The sequence below is a fragment of the Stegostoma tigrinum genome, chromosome 15 (genome assembly GCF_030684315.1).
Source record: "Stegostoma tigrinum isolate sSteTig4 chromosome 15, sSteTig4.hap1, whole genome shotgun sequence".
Lineage (NCBI taxonomy): Eukaryota > Metazoa > Chordata > Chondrichthyes > Orectolobiformes > Stegostomatidae > Stegostoma > Stegostoma tigrinum.
In genome coordinates, this window is record NC_081368.1 from 21,430,153 (window position 1) to 21,451,529 (window position 21,377).

At 42.2% G+C, this 21,377-nt stretch overlaps 1 protein-coding gene across 1 annotated transcript in view; it reads left to right on the plus strand.

Annotated features, from left to right (window-relative positions):
* The window catches only part of LOC125458633 (monocarboxylate transporter 8), an 85,800-nt gene that overhangs the window by 48,278 nt on the left and 16,145 nt on the right, over positions 1-21,377 (plus strand). The window contains exon 3 of the mRNA XM_048544053.2: positions 17,956-18,406. Coding sequence (XP_048400010.1) covers positions 17,956-18,406 — 451 coding nt within the window. The remainder of the gene's footprint in view (positions 1-17,955; positions 18,407-21,377) is intronic.

The window sequence follows — 21,377 nt, forward strand, 5'->3', positions numbered from 1 at the left end:
GCACAATTACAAGAATGCTGAATTTCAAACCATCACAACAACAAAGACTACAAGAGAAAACTTTTGTGCTCCTGAGATGCTGCTTTGCCTGCTGTGTTTATCCAGCTCCACACTTCGTTATCTAAGAGAAAAGGGTGTGATTGGTTGTCAAATGGATGCTGGTTGGCCAAGAAAATGTCCTGGGGAGTTCAAAGGGTTCCTGAGGAGAGCCATGGAACAAGGATCATACAGCGTAAAGTGAAAACTAAAAGCCTCTTTGTTGATAGCCACAGAAAGGCTGTAACAGGCTGTAAAACCATTGATAACAAGGTGCAGAGCTGGATGAACACAGCAGGCCAAGCAGCGTCAGAAGAGCAGGAAGGCTAACTTTTCGGGTCTGGACCCTTCTTCAGATCCTGCTTCTTTGCTGCTTGGCCTGCTGTGTTCATCCAGCTCTACACCTGGTTATCTCGGATTCTCCAGCATCGGCAGTTCCCACTATCAGTGTAAAACCATTACCTTGTCTATTGTCAGTACAGCACTCGCCACTTGTACAGAGGGATCCGTATGCTCACACTGATCCTCATCTGGACATAGACAAGGTATCCAGCATGTGTTTATGGTGGCTGTACAGACATCTGAATATAGAACATAGAGAACATAGAACAGTACAGTGCAGAACAGGCCCTTCGGCCCTCGATGTTGCGCCAACCTGTGAACTAATCGAAGCACCTTCCCCACTATCCCATCATTATCCATATGCTTATACTTTGATACGGTTCAATGCCAGATGTGTTTCAAATGCTTTCTAGCTGTGGGACATTGCCAGCGGAATTAGTCTATTTTGAATTCATTTATTATCCACGAAACAGGTGAATTGGGATCTCTGTTCCAGGTCAGTAGCTGTCTAAACTTGGCAATTTCAGTTTGACTTATTTTTCATTTTCTTCCGTGGTCAACAGTGTCAGCCAAGGAGCTGGAGCCAAGCAAGTGCTTGGCAATGTATTGTTTCCAAGAATAAGACAGCGGTGACCAGTGATAAGACAGTAAAGTGTGGAGCTGGATGAACACAGCAGGCCAAGCAGCATCTCAGGAGCACAAAAGCTGACGTTTCGGGCCTAGACCCCAAGGGATTCTCCAAGCATCTGTAGTTCCCATTATCAGTGATAAGACAGTGTTGGTTTTGCCTTGCACATGTCAGTGTGTGCAATAAGTAATGGCTTTGCCAATAACTTCCACAACCCATGGACAGGCAAAATAACTTACTCCTGTGAGTATTGTTTCAAGCCCTGTTAGTGGCAATGCATGTCCTCAAAGCATACGTCCCTTTTAGTCATCGTATCTGTGCCAGTGCTGTATAAATCAACAATATTTAGATTGAACTTGAGAGAAAGAATTAATTACATTCTTTCATAGCATTTCAACCACTTGGTAAAACATTCGGGCTTACAGAGCCACCGAATGGCGCGGAAAGAAAAATAAAAATAGGCCTATTTATGTAGGTCACAGAGACTGAATAACAATACAATCTAGTAAAGTTCAACGAGCTTGAACGAGAGCCAGGGGCAATGACAGAATTGATGCACTTTGCTTGAGCTGTCAGTTTTCCTCAACATTCTGGCTAATCTCATGGTTCTTAAACTTAAAAAAGAAGTGTACAACATTACAATTTTACTGCAATGATTGTCTCTTTGATTGAAATCCTAGCATCACAGAATAGTAACAACACAAAAGGAGATCATTCTGCCCTTCATAGCAGTGCTGGCTGTTTAAAAATCAGTACAATTATGCACATACCCTGTACACCCATTGTCCTCCAAATCCTTCCTGTTTAGGTATAAATCCAATTCTCTTTTGAAATTTATATTAGGCAGGAAATGGTGTTGGATAGACTGTCGGGTCTGAAGGCTGATAAGTCCCTAGGAACTGATGGTCTGCATCCCAGGTTATTTAAGGAGGTGGTGGTAGGAATCATGGACGCATTGGTAATCATTTTCCAATGTTCTGTAGATTCAGGATCAGTTCCTGTGGATTGGAGGGTGGCCAATGTTGTCCCACTTTTCAAGAAAGGAGGGAGAGAGAAAACAGGGAATTATAGACCAGTTAGCCTGACATCAGTGGTGGGAAAATGCTGGAGTCAGTTATAAAAGATGAAATTACGACTTATTTGGATAGCAGCAACAGGATAGGTCAGAGTCAGCATGGATTTACGAAGGGGAAATTGTGCTTGACTAACCTTCTGGAATTTTTTGAGGATGTAACTATGAAGATAGACAAGGGAGAGCCAGTGGATGTAGTGTACCTGGACTTTCAGAAAACCTTTGATAAAGTCCCACACAGGAGATTGGTGAGCAAAATTAGGGCACATGGTATTGCGGGCAAAATACTGACCTGGAATGAAAATTGACTGGCTGACAGGAAGCAAAGAGTAGTGATAAATGGGTCCCTTTCGGAATGGCAGGCAGTGACCAGTGGGGTACCGCAAGGTTCGGTGCCGGGACCACAGCTGTTTACAATATACATTAATGATACAGATGAAGGCATTAAAAGTAATATTAGCAAATTTACTGATGAGACAAAGCTAGGTGGCAGGGTAAAATGTGAGGAGGATGTTATGAGAATACAGGGTGACTTGGACAGGCTAGGTGAGTGGACGGATGCATGGCAGATGCAGTTTAATGTGGATAAATGTGTGGTTATCCACTTTGGTGGCAAGAACAGGAAGGCTGATTACTATCTAAATGGAGTCAAGTTAGGTAAAGGGGAAGTACAACGAGATCTAGGTGTTCTTGTACGTCAGTCAATGAAAGCAAGGATGCCGGTACAGCAGGCAGTGAAGAAAGCTAATGGCATGCTGGCCTTCATAACAAGAGGAATTGAGTATAGGAGCAAAGAGGTCCTTCTGCAGCTGTACAGGGCCCTGGTGAGACTGCACCTGGAGTATTGTGTGCAGTTTTGGTCTCCAAATTTGGGGAAGGACATTCTTGCTGTTGAGGGAGTGCAGCGTAGGTTCATGAGATCAATTCCCGGAATGGCGGGACTATCATATGTTGAAAGATTGGAGCGACTGGGTTTGTATACACTTGAGTTTAGAAGGATGAGAGGGATCTGATTGAGACGTACAAGTTTACTGAGGGATTGGACACTCTGGAGGCAGGAAGCATGTTTCGGCTGATGGGTGAGTCCAGAAACAGAGGACACAGTTTAAAAATAAGGGGTAGGCCATTTAGAAGAGAGCTGAGGTGAAACTTCTTCACCCAGAGAGTGGTGGATATATGGAATGCTCTGCCCCAGAAGGCAGTGGAGGCTAAGTCTCTGGATACTTTCAAGAAAGAGATAGGTAGAGCTCTTAAAGATAGTGGAATCAATGGTTATGGGGATAAGGCAGGAACGGGATACTGATTGTGGATGATCAGCCATGATCATAATGAATGGTGGTGCTGGCTCGAAGGGCTGAATGGCCTACTCCTGCACCTATTGTCTATTGCAAGTTATTCTTAAGTCAGTCTCCATGTTCTTCAAGCAGTTTGTTCCAGATTAACTCAACATACTGCATGAAGAAAACTAATGTCACCTCTGGTTGTTTATCCATTACATTAATTTGTGTCCTTAGATCACCTTCTGCCACCAAAATCAGTTTCTCTATATTTACTCTGTAGAAACTCTTTAAGAAATAGTTCTAACATTGCTAACACTAACTTTATATGGAATACATTTGAATCTGATTGCAGTCAGTCTTGTGATGTAGCAGCAGTTCGTGTCCCTGCCTTTTAGCCTGAAGCTCCAGATTCAAATCCCCAGTCCGGGATTTAATAGTCAAGGAAGGTGCATCCATAATGGAGCCAAACAGGTTGGGAATGAGATTGTAAATCATTCCAGCCCACACTAGTGAAAGGCAGGTAGGTGTGTGATGAAAGTAAATTGGAACTTCTAGCATCCCCATCCTGGGGAAACAAGGTAGTAGGGTATGTAGTCACACTGGATAGCTGGAGTGAATCGCATTGGTGCCATTGGGTTAACTCCCAATTCCAGTTACTGTGGATTCAGTACCTGCTTCCTCATAGCGCTATAGGTCAATCCTACCTGTAGGCAGGGACCTGGGGGAAAAAAACAACAGATAAAGAATATTTGTAAAACTGGCAATTTAGTGATGTCATCTGAAAGATACAACTGGTGTGTTCTAGGGACTTGTGTGCAAGCTCAAGATGAGCATAATCTTAGAATCCCTACAGTGTGGAAGCAGGCCATTTGGCCCATCGACTCCATGCCGAACCACCAGAGAGCATTCCACTCAGGCCCCAGCCCCTGCCCTATCCCTGTAACCATGCATTTTCCCATAGCTCATCTACCTATCCTGCACATCCCTGGAGATGATGGGCAATTTAGCATGGTCAATCCACCTAACCTACACCTCTTTAGACTGTAGGAAGAAACTCACGCAGACACGGGCAGAATGTGCAGACTCCACACTGAAATTTGACCCAAATTAATTAATCATCCCTCACACAATTGTCCATTCTCTGTTCGTTTCTTACATGTATGTTATATGAGATACATTCTCTCTGTGTGTCTCCTTGTTTGCTTCCCTCTCTTCATGTTTTCCCCTTTAGCTTTGTATGTATCTCTCTTTCTGTCTCAGGGATCTGTCTCTCTATCTATCCGTCCATCCGTCCGTCTGTCCATCCGTCCATCCGTCATCCATCCTACCTACCCACCTATCTATCTGGTGCTGGATATGCTCAGCAGGTCAGGCAGCATTTGTGGGCAAAGAAACAGCATTAACGGCTGGAATACTCCACAATGAAATAACATACAGTATAAATTAGAAATAGGAGGAGGTCATCCAGAATTTCCATTCAGCTCATTCCTCCTCATTTAGTACCACCATTCACTAAGTTCATGACCGACTTGATTGTAACTTCAGAGCCACAATTCCACCTTTCCCTGATGACCTTTCACCAGCCCACCTCACAACCCTGGCATAACAAGACTTTATCCATTCTATCTTAAAAATATTCAAGGACTCTGCATTCACTGTCTTTTCATGGAGAGAGTTCCAAAGATTCACAACTTTCTTAACACCAGCTTTAGACTTAAAATATTTTGGGTAAAAAGAATCATTAATACCGCATCATAGACCTGAAGGATGGAAATCTGTATAAGTATCCAACACTAGAGCCCCTTCATTAGCAGAACCTCAAAGAACACCACTGTACAAGTATTGAACTGTGGACAATTCCCGAGACAAATGCTGTTGGTTGGAATTGTAGCTAAATATCACCATTAATTGAGTGGCGGCCAAGTTGTGTTGTGAGGCTTAACTTCCTTCCTTGTGGGGTGTTATTTTGGTTGCTACATGCGATAAAGTTTAAACCATTGTTTCAGTGCTTTGACTGTGAGATTTCTTAATAAATAGCTGAGTTAGGGATAACTTGTGGTGACTTACCCATAAAAAAATCACATATACTGCCCTTAGTTTTCTCTTTTTATTCTCTTTGTACTTTCCAGTCCTATTTGTTGGTTTACTCTTTGACTAATATACTTTATTGCTGCCTGTCAGCATCCAATTAAATTTTCATCATGTGTTTCTCTTTGGCTGGGACCCTACTATTCAATTTACCACATCGCCCCAAATTTGACGCCATGCCCCAATTATTTAGTTTCAACTTGTGGTTGTTGGGACCCTTTCTGGATCTAGACCTTGAGTATGCTAGCAGTGGGTCCTTGAGCATAATCTTACGGGAGGCAGCCAAATAATGACCTGCCTCCACATTCACCATCTCATTGTGAAGATGAAGGCAGCACAGTTGAGAGCAGAATAATGAAAGGAACATCGGCAGCCTGTACAGTATACCCTGTACCTTACAAGCCCAATAGACTTGCTCAGAAATGACAATTGGTGCTTCACATATCTCCTGCCTTGTCTGTCATACTGGACTTGGAGAAGGAACCTAATGATGGAAAAAAAAATTGGTGCCATTTTAGCCTATTACAAGCTTCCAGCTGATTTATTTTGAAGTCACTTCTAGTTGGATTATTGCTTTTGAGGGAGAGCATGACGTTCAATATTTTCTCCTTAGATTTACTTGGAAAGGCATGGCTTGGTTATACTGACTATCTTGGGTGCATTCTCAGATTCTACTTTTTGCACATCTGATTGCTTCCTGTTGTACTTGGGAAATGCTAATCTAGTTATTTTGTATATTTTCTATTTTTATAGGTTCTTCTTTGATATTCCTGTTCATCTTGTTATCCTGTTTTTGTAAATTCTATATTTGTCCTAGTTAACTCTTTTTTAGCCTTCTCCCTCCAGGGTTTATATATGTTCTCTTCCCTCTTAGTAGGATCTGATAAGATTATTAATTTTTTAAGACCTGGCTTTAGCCTTGCCACTTTTGCTTTGTTATTGAATTCCTATCATCCAAAAGTAGCTGAATAGATTTCTGAAGAACAGTCCCGACCTGAAACGTCAACTTTCCTGTTTCTCTGATGCTGCCTCCTGCTGTGTTCCTCCAGCTCCACACTGTGTTATCTCTGACTCCAGTGTCAGCATTTCTTACTAACTCTCAAAAGTAACTTCCGGCTGTGCTTTCAACTGTTCTGAGCTGACAGCTTCATTTTTTAAAATCACTTATCAGGGCTGGCTATTGTTGACTTGGCTATCGTTCATTGCACATTTTAACTGCGCTCCAAGTGTTTGGCTTGCTTTTCAGTTCAGGAATCAACCAAACTGCTTTGAGCCTGGAGCCAGATCAGCTATGACAGATTTTCCTCCCTTAAGGGCATTAGTGAATTGATAGGGTTTTAATGACAATTAACAATTGTCACCGTTGGGCTACTTCTAAATTCCAAATTTTATTCAGTTCAAATTTCGCCATGGTGGGATTCGAACCCCTGTCCCCTGGACATTAGCTTGGGGTTCTAGATTACTAGCCCAATGATGTTACCACTACAGCACCAGCGCCCTGATGATGTGTGACATTGTGGCACCGTTGTGTCATAAACTCATAGCGCTGTGCAGCATGGAAACTGACCATTCGATCCAACTTGTCTATGCTGACCAGATAAGTCTAAATTAATCTAGTCCCATTTATCAGCATTTGATCCCTATCCCTCTAAACACTTCCTATTCATATACTCATCTGGATGCCTTTTAAATGTAATTGTATCAGCCTCCACCACCTCCCCTAACAGCTCATTCTATACGCGCACCACCCTTTTAAATTTTGCCCCTCTCACCTTAAACTTGTGCCCTTTAGATTTGGACTTTCTGCCCTGGAGAAAAGACCTTGACCATTCGACCTACCCATGATCTCTGTAAGGTCACCACTCAGTCTCTGACACTCCAGGGAGAATAGCCTCAGCCGATTTATCCTCTCCCCATTACTCAAACCCTCCAACCCTGGCAGCATCCTCGGAAACCCTTCCTGAACCCTTCCAACTGTCTCACAATCAGTCATTTAGAAGATTTCATTATGTCGATGAACTGGGGGATAACTGCCTCTGCCACTCGATGGTTTCACCCATTTATTAGTCTGTTTGTTTGTAAACAAATGGCTGGATTCGGTGAAGAGTGACAATCGCACAGCAGATCTCCACGCTGCTCCTTTTTAACGTCAAGAAAAAGCTGCACGTTGCTAATGTGAGATTCCATTCAGTGTTGTTCAGAAACGTGGAGACATAGTGTGACCATTCTCTCGTAGTGCAGACTCTGGTGGAAAGAAAACAATTTATCACAGCAGTTGGTTGCTGCGTTGGATGATATAAATATCCAGCATCACAGGCAGTCACTTTGACCTTGTGAAAGGGTAAGTTTGTGAGGTAAATGTGAGCTTAGGATGCCAGATAGGGAGGGCATAGGGTGTCAGGTAAGTGTGGTGTCACACTGATAAGGTGCCAGGGTGCAAAGAGGCGAGGAAAGTAATGAAGTATTTAGGTTATGTTGGGAGTGGGTCTAAGGTATAAAGTCCAGCAGCAGCAATGGTGGGTGGAGAATGTTGGTTCTTATGGTAAGGAAGGGGGTTCTAATCTGGGGCTGGAAGAAAGGGTTAGTAGGAACTGCAGATGCAGAGAATCTGAGATAACAAGGTGCAGAGCTGGATGAACACAGTAGGCCAGGCAGCATCAGAGGAGCAGGAAAGCTGACGTTTCGGGCTTATACCCTTCTTCAGAAAAAAGAAGGGTCTAGGTCCGAAACGTCAGCCTTTCTGATCCTCTGATGCTGCTTGGCCTGCTGTGTTCATCCAGCTCTGCACCTTGTTATCTCTGGGGGAAGGAGTGTCAGATCCTCAGTTAGTGGGGATGCGTTGGGTCAGCATCTGGGGTATGGTGGGCTGGAGACTATGTAATTGGGAGTGTGTTGTAAGTTGAATACTTAGGAATTAGACTACGTATTTAATTGTCTAACTTTTCCTCAGCTGCAACAGAATTTCCCCATTTCTCCAATATAAATGGACAGTTCTGGAAGGTTCCATGGATAGGGGAATTGACAAGCAAAGTTATCCATTTCTCTTTAATACCCTTGGAGTCTGCTATGTTAACCATTCTGCAGGGTCCACAACTCCATCAACAGTTATCTGGTCATTATAAAATTTGGACTAAAATCTTTGAAAAACTAATGGAAGGATTTCAACAAAACTTGCTATGTAGATAGGTTGGGCCCAAAGAAGAGCTAATTAGTTTTAGGCGAAGATATGCATTTTGATCATGGAAGTTTTAAAGGACTGGCAACCCTTGGTGATAGGGTAAATTGACATTTATATTTAAGATTATGGGGGATTGCTTTATTTAGAATATATTGCATTCTTTCAGCGGCTGTGGGGAAATTTGTCAAAGCTGTCAAAATGTCAGCAGGGTATTCAGAGCAGGTTGTTGGATGTGGATTGGTAAGCAAAAGCTCCTGGTAAAATGATTCATGTTTTCAGCTTTGTAGTTACAAAACATCAACCAAGCAAGAAGAAGCCTCAAGGAAGAGCTGTGTGATTAAACAGCTTTTGAGTTACCATTGAGTGTCCCCTTTCATTTAATTACCTGAATTAGCTACCAGCTGGTTAACCATTGGAAGGAGCCTGCTTTCAGTCATAGTACAGGGAGATGGAATCTCATTGGGTACAGGCCAACAATTCTCTTTTCAGAATTTCTAGCTGGAAATGGGGTGAGTGAGTGCAGTCAGAGGGTCATGGGGTCAGAATGTCAGTGAGAGTTGGCATGAGTCAGGCACATCGAGTGGGAATTGGGGTTGTTGGGTTGGCTACTGGGTATTTGGGGGTCAGTCAGTATTATAATGACCTTATAGTCCAGTATGGCTTAAATTGTTTTATGTGACCAAGGTAACTATCGAGCAAAGCAAAGCAGAAACATTTGCCTAGTGTACTGGGGAGCTAGAGAAATTGTCCATTCAAAGTTTAAACTTTCTGGACAGTTCCCTTGGAGTCAGTGCATCAGGACTTCTGAGAGGTCGCAAAGTATATCTTTTTGTGGTACGTCTGGTCTCCAACTATCCACAGACTGGCAGACATGAACCAAGGTAAACTTCGAAGAGCGTGATAGCTTCATGGTTAATGGCAGGGCTGTACACGATGTATGGACAGCATGAGGCATAGTAGTAATTAGGGATAGGGAGCACTTGGATTGATTAGGGAAGTATTTTTGCCTTACCACATTTCCGCAACTCTCCTCACCCTAGAGGCAGCTTCTGGACACTGGAATCTGAAGTAGCTCAGGGCACATTGATTCACAAGCTCAACTCAAACAAATATGGCACAGTCCTGTCCTCAAGCAAATAAAAAATTCTATGCTTTAGCACTGCAGCTCAGTTACATAATGTGACAAAACTCTGGAAATTTGATAGCATTGAAATAACAAAAATAGATTCATGTGTCATGTACAGCCCAAGAAGCTGAAATTAGCGAAGGGAGCAGACTAAACTGGAAGGTGAAATCAGCGAAGGGAGCGGACTAAACTGGAAGGTGAAATCGGCGAAGGGAGCGGACTAAACTGGAAGGTGAAATTAGCGAAGGGAGCAGACTAAACTGGAAGCTGAAATTAGCCATACTGGTAATGGTGTGCTATCAAATACCTCCACATTTGAAATGTATGGAGAGCCAGGGATTGGTATTTATAGGCATGTTTTTTCCATTTCTGCTTCCACCTCATTTAGAAACATTAATTCATTAAGGGCTGCTGTTCTGCAGATAACCACATGGTGTTTCTTTATGTTTGACCCAAGATAATATCTAACTGTAGACTGATCATCATGTCTCAGCCAATTATGTACTCACCAGATATCCCCACACACGAATTTCTGGCATGAGTTATTACACAATAATTCTCAAAGGTTACCTAATGTATGACTGAAGGATGATTTTTAAAATCCCTCCATTTGCCTCCCGATTCGAAGACCCCAGGATAATTGCCAGATAAACAGAGCAAAACCTACTTTGCTCAGCTGAGTAATGTTGCCTTTACACAGTCATCAAGTACATCCCTCCTGAATGTACTGTCCTAATCTCTGAACCATTCAAACATTGCCCCTCCAGTATTCTTTGGAAACTCTTTTTATTACATTGTGTGAAATTGCGGCAGATTTTTTCTATTCATTTGTGGGATGTGGGTTATCACTGGCTGGTCAGCGTTTATTGCCTGTCCCTAGTTGCCCTTGAGAAGGTGATGGTGAGCTGCCTTCTTGAAACACTGCAGTCCTCCTGCTGTGGGTTGACCCACAGTGCTATTAGGGAGGGAATTTCAGGATTTTGACCCAGTGACAGTGAAAGAACGGCGATATATTTCCAAGTCAGGATGGCGAGTCGTTTGGAGGGGAGCTTGAAGGTGATGGTGTTCCCATGTATCTGCTGCCCTTGTCCTTCTGAATGGAAGTGGTTGTGGGTTTGGAAGGTTCTGTCTGAGGAGCTTGGGTGAGTTTCTGCAGTGCATCTTGTCGATAGTATACACTGCTGCTATTGAGCGTCGATGGTGGAGGAAGTGAGTGCTTGTGGATGTAGTGCCAGTCAGGCAGGCTGTGTCGTCCTGGACGGTGTCAAGCTTCCTGAGTGTTGTTGGGGCTGCACTCATCCAGGCAAGTGGGGAGTATTCCATCACACTCCTGACTTGTGCCTTGTAGATGGTGGACAGGTTTTGGGGAGCCAGGAGGTGAGTCATTCACCACAGTACTGCTAGCCTCTGATATAGATGAGCACATTGACCTTAAAGGACATAATGACTTTTTTTGTGTGTTGCTGTACACAGGGAGGGTCAGTTACGTCCCTCGTAACTGTCAATGGAATGGCTCAGAAAACAGCCTATTGGTTTTGTTACAGTGACACCTAGTGGCTTTAAGAGGAAGTGCTCTACACTGTTAATAGTTTTAATTTTTTAAAAGTTTTTTTCTGATGTATTTTGCATAAATTTAGATTTTATTCATTAGTAATGCTTTTTGTAAGCTTCATGTTAAAAATGAGTAGTATGGAGCACACTAAAGGAAACCTGTGGAGTTAAGAAAATCTAATTTTTGGAATACAGTCTGAACCCCACAGTATTACTTGATAAACCTGGAGATAAATCAGACTTACCTTTTCCTTTGTAATGAGATTGTACAAAAGTTGAAGCTACCATGACTAACTGAGTAATGTTTTGATAGTTAATCTTTTCTTATTTCCTAATACTTTTTTGTCTTTCAGTTTTCAGTTATTTGAATAGCGAGCTTAGTGTGGGTGTGTTTTAATACCAGTTCACTATCATCCACCTGAGGTTGGAACTGTTTTCCTTGGAGAGGAGAAGGTAAAGAGGATGCCCGCTAGACATTTTCAAAATTATGAGGGGCTCTGACAGAGGAGAAGGAGAGAAACCATTCGCGTTTGTTAGAGGATCGAGAACCAGAGGACACAGATTTAAATTGTTTTGCAAAACAAACAAACGTGAGATGAGAAAACACCTCTTCACACAGTGCATGGTTAGGGTCTGGAAGGGTCTGCTCAGAAATGTGTTCGAGGCAGGTTCAGGTGAACCATTTGGGAGGGTATTGGATGATGACTTAAATAGAAATTTGTGCAGGGTTACAGGGACAGGGCACTATCGCAAAATACTAAGATTCAATACAGACTCAATACAGATGCTCCACCTGCAATGAAATAATTTTGCTATTCTGTAATTCTGTCAATGTAGTCTCTAAAGTTCTGGAACAAAAAGTTGTGAGAGCATGGAATGCGTTGCCAGCAGCAGTTGTGGAAGCAAGGTCATTGGGGTCATTTAAGAGACTGCTGGACATGCATATGGTCACAGAAATTTGAGGGTGCATACATGAGGATCAATGGTCGGCACAACATTGTGGGCTGAAGGGCCTGTTCTGTGCTGTACTGTTCTATGTTCTATGTTCTAAAAACAGAAAGTGCAGAGAAACCCATTTGCAATCCATTGTTTTATTTTATTGTGCAATTTTCTGGCCTATCGTGATGCACTGGAGTAACTCCCAATACCTTTCAAACCAGGAGAACAAGGGCAACAGATACATGGAAACACCACCATGTGAAAGCTATGTATCATCCTGACTTGGAGCTATATTGCTGTTACTTTGCTGCCGCTAGGTTAAAATCCTTTGAACTCCTTTCCCAAGAGCACCACGGAGGCACCTACATGTCAAGGACTGCTGCAGTTCAAAAAGGAAGCTCACTGCCACCTTCAAGGGCAGTTAGGGATGAGGAAATAATTTCTGCTTAGCCAGTGATGCTGCTGTCCTGTGAATGAATAAACAAAACTCACTCCTGCCTTGTGCCTTATGGATGGTGGAGGCATCGGATAGTCAGGGGTGAGTTATTGTTGCAGAATTTCCTGGTCTTGTAGCCACACTATTTACATGGCTTAATATTTTAAAATAAATCACCCAGACTATGGAAATACTTACAGGTTAATTGCTAACTTCAGACACTCAACAATGTCCTTTAGGATTCAGACAGTCGGTTGACATTGGTGTTCATGAGCACTCAAGTGATGGACTGATCAACATTGAAGTCCTCTGCAGTGCTTCCTCCAATTGGTGTTCAGCATGGAGGGGTACTAGCTCATCCATGAAATCAGACAGATAAAGAGATAAAGAAGCAGCTTACAGCTGGAAGTCTTCTTTGATATGATTTGTCAAGGCAGTTGCTGTTTTCGACCAAAAACTCAAGTATTTTGACTTCAAAGGGTGAGGCAAAAATGATCTGAAGGACTCCCCTCTGCTGATAAAAGAGCAGAGCACAAGGCACATTGCAGAATGAATGTTGAATAACTTGTTTGCTGGGGAGGAGACCCCAAAGCTGGTGAATATTGAGATTACATTTGTAATAATGTTTGCAGAATATAACTTGTCATCATCCTAAAGGAAGGAGAATCAGGAAATGTAGCTCATTTGCTAGGTTATGCTGAAGGACCACAATCCTTTTTAACTAGTGTTAATTTTTGTCTGATTTACAGTTTGCAACATTTTACTATATTAAAAGTGCTGTGTAAATATAAGTTGTTAAATTAATGCATAGTAGATGGATGTAGTTAATGTTACATTTTTCCCTACAATGTACACATGTTCTAAGTTACAGGTATGTGGGTTTGAGTTGCTGTAATGGTGGATATAAATTTTTATGTTTTTTTTTAAATAACAGTATTATGAAAGGGTAACAAACAGCAGTATCTCTTGCATCGATTAAAAAGAACACCACATTGCTGCTTTCAGTCTGACGGCACTAGCTTCCAATGATACAGCTTCAGTGACTGAAAGAAAAATGTTGTGTTCTGTCCAGACTGAAACAAATAAAGTTCACCATTAGCCTGATTGGATACTTCTCTTATTTACCAGATTTTCATAATAAACCAGGTGCCGGGCCAGGAATTATACAAGATTATCATGAACGTCAACTGATTATATCAGAAACACAGCAGCAAATTTTCACACAGCGGGGTCCCTTGAACAACAATGTAATAGTTGTTGGGCATTTGTTCTTAATTGTTGGTTAGGCTAAACATTAACCACTGGGGAAAACTGTCCAGGTGTTCCCCAAAATTGTGTCATGAGATCTCACACATCTGCCCGAGAATGCAAAGATAGCATTTCTCACAGCGTAGCACTCCTTCCATTTGAGCTGAATTTTAAACTTGATGTTGTACTTAACTCAATCTTAATATTCTGTCACAACAACAACAATAACAAAAACAGAAGATGCTGGAAAAGGTCTGGCAGCCTTTGTGAAGAAAAACTCAGAGTTGCGTTTCAAGTCCAGTGACCCTTCCTCAGAGCTAATATTCTGTCATTTCGGATTCATCATTCACTTTATCCGATGTTCTCGTGATACTTATACTTTATGTACATTGGATACTGCAATTTCTTTAGTGTTTTAAATGAACATAAGTTCAATGAAATAAATATGGGATGTTCGTCTCAGTAATTAACAACGTTTATGTTCTATTTGCATCTTGAAGGATAGATTATCCAGCAGTACTGGGCTAGGATTATCCGAGTACACCTTAAGTCTCGTAACCAAATGGTTTAAAGTGGTATTTGTTTTTAATGCTGATCTGTCTTCACATCTTGGTTGTAGATGTTTGGAATTGAATTTTTTGAGTCCTTGAAGTTCTGGCACGTGCCTGGAACTGACTCAGAAAATGTACCCTCGCTTCTGATCATGTACACTGGGTGCAATTTCTTTTTCTTTTCCCAAACAAATAAATTGTACAGCTGCTGAAATTTAAAAATTGCAGTTTGGGCTGAATATTGATTCAGAGGTGTTAATTATCAGCAGAGTTAAATGAACTTTCCCACTTAGAACATAGAACATAGAACAGTACAGCACAGAACAGGCCCTTCAGCCCACGATGTTGTGCCGACCATTGATCCTCATGTATGCACCCTCAAATTTCTGTGACCATATACATGTCCAGCAGTCTCTTAAATGACCCCAATGACCTTGCTTCCACAACTGCTGCTGGCAACGCATTCCATGCTCTCACAACTCTCTGTGTAAAGTACCTGCCTCTGACATCCCCTCTATACTTTCCACCAACCAGCTTTAAACTATGACCCCTCGTGCTAGCCATTTCTGCCCTGGGAAATAGTCTCTGGCTATCAACTCTATCTATGCCTCTCATTATCTTGTATACCTCAATTAGGTCCCCTCTCCTCCTCCTTTTCTCCAATGAAAAGAGACCGAGCTCAGTCAACCTCTCTTCATAAGATAAGCCCTCCAGTCCAGGCAGCATCCTGGTAAACCTCCTCTGAACCCTCTCCAAAGCATCCACATCTTTCCTATAATAGGGCGCCCAGAACTGGACGCAGTATTCCAAGTGCGGTCTAACCAAAGTTTTATAGAGCTGCAACAAGATCTCACGACTCTTAAACTCAATCCCCCTGTTAATGAAAGCCAAAACACCATATGCTTTCTTAACAACCCTGTCCACTTGGGTGGCCATTTTAAGGGATCTATATATCTGCACACCAAGATCCCTCTGTTCCTCCACGCTGCCAAGAATCCTATCCTTAATCCTGTACTCAGCTTTCAAATTCGACCTTCCAAAATGCATCACCTCGCATTTATCCAGGTTGAACTCCATCTGCCACCTCTCAGCCCATCTCTGCATCCTGTCAATGTCTCGCTGCAGCCTACAACAGCCCTCTACACTGTCAACGACACCTCCGACCTTTGTGTCGTCTGCAAACTTGCTGACCCATCCTTCAATCCCCTCGTCCAAGTCATTAATAAAAATTACAAACAGTAGAGGCCCAAGGACAGAGCCCTGTGGAACCCCACTCACCACTGACTTCCAGGCAGAATATTTTCCTTCTACCACCACTCGCTGTCTTCTGTTGGCCAGCCAATTCTGTATCCAAGCAGCTAAGTTCCCCTGTATCCCATTCCTCCTGACCTTCTGAATGAGCCTACCATGGGGAACCTTATCAAATGCCTTAGTGAAGTCCATATACACCACATCCACAGCTCGACCCTCATCAACTTTTCTAGTCACATCCTCAAAAAACTCGATAAGGTTTGTAAGGCATGACCTACCCCTCACAAAGCCGTGTTGACTGTATTTGATCAAGCCATGCTCTTCCAGATGGTCATAAATCTTATCCCTCAGAATCCTTTCTAACACCTTGCAGACGACAGACGTGAGACTTACCGGTCTATAATTGCCGGGGATTTCCCTATTTCCTTTCTTGAAGAGAGGAATTACATTTGCCTCTCTCCAGTCCTCAGGTACGACTCCAGTGGAGAGCGAGGATGCAAAGATCTTCGCAAGTGGCAAAGCAATTGCATTTCTCGCTTCCCAAAGCAGCCGAGGACAAATCTGGTCCGGGCCTGGCGACTTGTCAGTCTTAATGTTTGACAAAATTTTCAGCACATCAGCTTCCTCTATCTCTATCCATTCCAGCATGCACACCTGCTCTTCAAAGGTTTCATTCACTACAAAGTTCATTTCTTTCGTAAAGACAGAAGCAAAAAACTCATTTAGGGCTTCCCCTACCTCCTCAGGCTCCACACACAAGTTCCCTATGCTATCCCTGATCGGCCCTATTCTTTCTTTGATCATTCTCTTATTCCTCACGTAAGTGTAAAATGCCTTTGTGTTTTCCCGGATTCCTTCTGCCAAGCCTTTCTCGTGCCCCCTCCTGGCTCTCCTCAGACCATTTTTGAGCTCCTTCCTTGCCTGCATGTAATCCTCTCTAGCTGAACTTGACCCTAGCTTCCTCCACCTTATGTAAGCTACCTTCTTCCTTTTTACTAGAAGCTCCACCGCTCTCGTCATCCAAGGTTCCTTTATCTTACCCCTTCTTGCCTGTCTCAGAGGGACATATTTACTCATCACTCCCAACAACTGTTCCTTAAACAGTCTCCACATGTCTATAGTTCCCTTACCATGGAACAACTGCTCCCAGTCCATGCTTCCTAACTCATGTCTAATCGCATCATAGTTTCCTCTTCCCCAATTAAATATCCTCCCATTTTGCCTAATCCTCTCCTTCTCCATAGCTATGTAGAATGTGAGGCAGTTATGGTCACTATCACCAAATAGACTTTAATGGGTTTGCTTCTGTGTGGAAGAAGCAACGCTGCATGGAATAATGATTAGTCCAGCAGAATAAAATAATCTCAGGAACACAAGAACTATTAAAGACAAGAGAGGTCCATTTGCCTCATCAAGTGCAGCCTGGATGTTGGAAATTCCTATTGTGTTTGTCTTCACTAACTTATGTACAGAAAAATCTAAATATTTGTCACTATTTGGGTAATGAGTACTACCTAAAATAAGCATTAAATGTATATTTCAGTTGTTTTAATCTATTGTCATTTCTTTTTGATCCTAGAATCCTACTTTAAGATACCTTATCTATTCCATTTAAGAATGTATACATTTCACAAATCGCCACTTCCCTCTCCTGACCCTGGTTCCCTCACTACTTGCCTTTGTTTAATTTTAGGCATTGCTACTTATCTCTGGCATGAAAGGTTTTCAGAGACACATTCCAGGGAATGCAGGTTTAGAGGATCCTCATCATAAGGGCTTCTGATGACAAATGAATCAAATCCTGGAATACAATCACTGTCTACAAAGGGATATTTTAATACAATGGCTATCATTCACTGTCTTCACTTGCTTTCATTGTCCACGCTGGGTTAAAGATTTGATTATCCTTTGCTGGAGTCAGTGGTGATTGTGAAGAGCAGTTAGGGGATTCAAAGTGAAAGCACCATCTGATAATTTCTTCTCAATTTGGGGATTTCGTTGAAAAATCATATGAATTGCCCATTTCATGTATCCTGGTTCAACTGGAGTAGGTTGAATGGTGTCAGTCTCCTTGTTTTCTCTTCAGTTCGATTTTTTCATTAAGTAATTAGATAAAATTAAGTTTTGTAACTTTGACTGGGTGAACTCTTAATGTGGAAAAAGAGCACACCTCTCCGTGGAAGGTGCCATGTAATCTACTATAATACACTTTTCTATTGTTTTTAACAGGTCCCTGGAACTGAGGTATTTCACCTATGGAATTCTCTTTGGATGTGGATCATCTTTTGCTTTCCAGCCTTCATTAGTCATTCTTGGCCATTACTTTAGAAGTCGCTTAGGACTTGCAAATGGTGTGATGACAGCGGGTAGCAGCCTGTTTTCCGTCACTATGCCTTTTCTGTTAAAGAAGATTGGCGAAGCACTCGGTCTAGCTCATACACTGCAGATTCTTAGTGTACTCATGTTCATACAGATATTTTTATCTTTGATGTATAAACCTCTGTTGTCTTTGCCCTCTGGTGGAGAAAGAAATAAGCCTGACAAAACAGAAGAACCGAAGTGCCTCCAGCGATTTAAGAAGTACCTAAATCTAAGAGTGTTCAGGAAGGTAACATACAGGGTTTGGGCCTTTGGAGTCGCCACTGCAGTATTAGGCTACTTTGTGCCATATGTTCACTTGGTAAGTGCAGCAACTTTGCCAGTGCTTTTCTGTAATAAAGTGTGTAACCTTTTTCAAAAATGGCTTATGGGTACAGGACAGCTACTCTTCTGCTAAATTAAACAAGTGACTGCAATCACAGGGCAATTGAGGTGATACTTAATTGTGAAACCATGGTTCTTTTCAAAGAAACCGCAGCACAAAATGGATCTCAATGTGGGTTTGTTGCAACAGAAGTGATGTGACACCACTTGTCTTTGCACTGGCTGCACTAAAACTCTGGCAGATTCAAAGCAAACTCTTTGAAACCTTCACTTATTGGTAACTGTTCCTTTGGAAGTTTGTTAGCATTGAGCATTTTAACGAGCAGTTAGAGACCAGAGGTCAGAATGTTATCCACAAGACCATCAGATGTAGGAGCAGAACTAGGCCACTTGGCCTATTGAGTCTGCCCTGCCATTCAATCATGGCTGATGTGTTTCTCAACACCACCCCCCCCCCTCACCCCCATTCTCCTGCCTTCTCCCCATAAACTTTGGTCCCCTTACTAACCAAGAACTTATCTGTCTCTTTCTTAAATACACTCAATATGTAGCCTCCACGGTCCTCTGCAGAAATGAGTTCTACAGATTAACCACCTTCTGGCTGAAGAAATTCCTCCTCATCTCAGTTCTTAGTCATCTCGTTCCTTCACCCTGAGGCTGTGTCCTTGGGTCCTCCTGCTTCTAGAAGTGGAAATATCTTCTCCACATGAGCTGTATTCAGGCCTCTCAGTATTCCATAAGGTTCAATCAGATCCACCCTCTCATCCTACTCTATTGAGTACAGACCAGAATCCTCAACCACTCCTTGTATGACCAGCCCTTCATCCCCAGGATCAATTTTATAAACCTTCTCTGGGCACACTACAACACCAACACATCCTTCCTTGGGTACGGGGCCCAAAACTGCTCACAATATTCCAAATGTGGTCTGGTCTGTGCCTTAAACAGCCTCTGCACCACATCCCTTCTCTGGTATTCTAGTCCGCTTGAATGTTGCATTTGCCTTCTTAACTGCCAACTGAACCTGTATGTTAACCTTAAGAGAATCCTGAACCAGGACTCCTAAGCCCCTTCGACCTTCAGATTTCCAAAGCCTTTCCCTGATTTGAAAATAATCTATACCTTTATTCTTACAAAAGTGCATAACATTACACTTTCCCACACTGTATACTATCTACCACTGCTTTGCTCACTTGCCTAGACTGTCCCCACTTCTTCTGCAGCCTCCCCACTTCAACACTATCTTTTACACTTACCTTTGTGTCACCTGCAAACTTAGCAACAATGCCCTCAGTTCCTTTGTCTAGATTGTTAATGTATAATGTGAATAGTTGTGGTCCTAATATGGACCCCTGTGGAACTCCACTAGCCACTGGCTACCGTCCTGAAAAAGATCCCTTTATCTCCACTCTAATGCCTTTTACCAGTCAGCCAATCTTCTACCTTTGCCACTACCTAGCCCCTAACACCATGGGCTCTTATCATATTTATCAGCTTCCTGTGCGGCACCTTGTAAAAGGCCTTCTGGAAATCCAAATAGATCACATCTACTCATTCTCCTTTGTCTAATTTACTCATTAGCTCCTCGAAGAATTCAAACAGATTTGTCAGGCTTGACCTACCCTTCACAAATATATGCTGATTCAGCCCTATTTTACCAAATACTCCACAATCCCATCTTTAATAATGGACTCTAAACTCTTATCGCTCAATTTTAAATCGACATTGTGTTGACAATGCTGGCTGTCAGAGCTTTCAGGACACCCCAAAATATGTTTACTGCCAAAGAAGTATTTTTGAAATGTAGCCTAACAAACACAGCAGCTAATTTATTCAGAGTAAGCCCTGGAACATCATTGGGATAATTGATCAGATGATATTCATTTGGTGGTGCTAGTAGAAGGAGAAATTTTGGTCCCTTTGAAGACTCTTTTGTATACTTCCTCGCAACTTAATTTTCTACTAGCTTCATATCATCAGCGAATTTGACTGTAATACAGTCAGTACCTTGAGCCATATCATTAACATAATTCATAAATAGCTAGGCCCCAGCATTGATCCCTGTAGTATTCTATTAATTCCAGCTTGTCAACTTCAAAATGATCCAATTATCCTGGATCTGTTTCCTGTTCATTAGCCACTCCTCCATCCCTGCTAGAACATCACCCCAAAACTATAACTGTAACCCAGTTCACTGGACTCAAAACATTAACTGTTTTTCTCTCCTCAGGTAATGCCAGACCTCCTAAACTTTTCCAGCAATTTCAGTTTTTGTTTCAGATCTCCAGCATCTACAGTTCTTTGTTTTATTTTGGGTAACTCCTTTGGGTTGAGTTTGCCTTACTGGAAAGACTGTGTGTTTTCATTTTTCTGAATTTTTGATTGTAGCAAAAAGAAAAAGACCAAGAAAGATCACTGCATGTTTTTGAACACAAGTAACCTGGCACTCGTTGTAAGGTCTAGGCCTGAACGTTGGCTTTCCTGCTCCTCTGATGCAGCTTGGCCTGCTGTGTTCATCCAGCTGTACACCTTGTTAATTCATTGTAAGGATTGTGTGCACAGCTGCCAGTTCAAATAGTAGTAGGAGAAGGTACAGATAAGCTGAACCAAGGGTGTGTACAAATGGAGATTCAGCCAGCAACAAGTAGCTGATTGGTCTGTGAAATTGTGACCATTATCAATAGCAAAGGCCTTCTGCCTGTGAATAACAATGTGATTGGTGTTCAGCTAGCTGAACAATTTGGGGATGTGAACAAGAAAGGGAGAAACCTTCAGACCTTCACCAGCTGGGGAGCTCTGTTCGCTCTCTGCAGTAAAAAACAATTTTAAGTCTGAAGAAAATGAGTTTATTATTTCTTCGACAGTTATTGTAAACTGTGACTTTTAATTAATAAGCCAGAGACCTTTTGTATGTGTGAGCGGCCACCTTGTGCTTTCTACAAACCAAC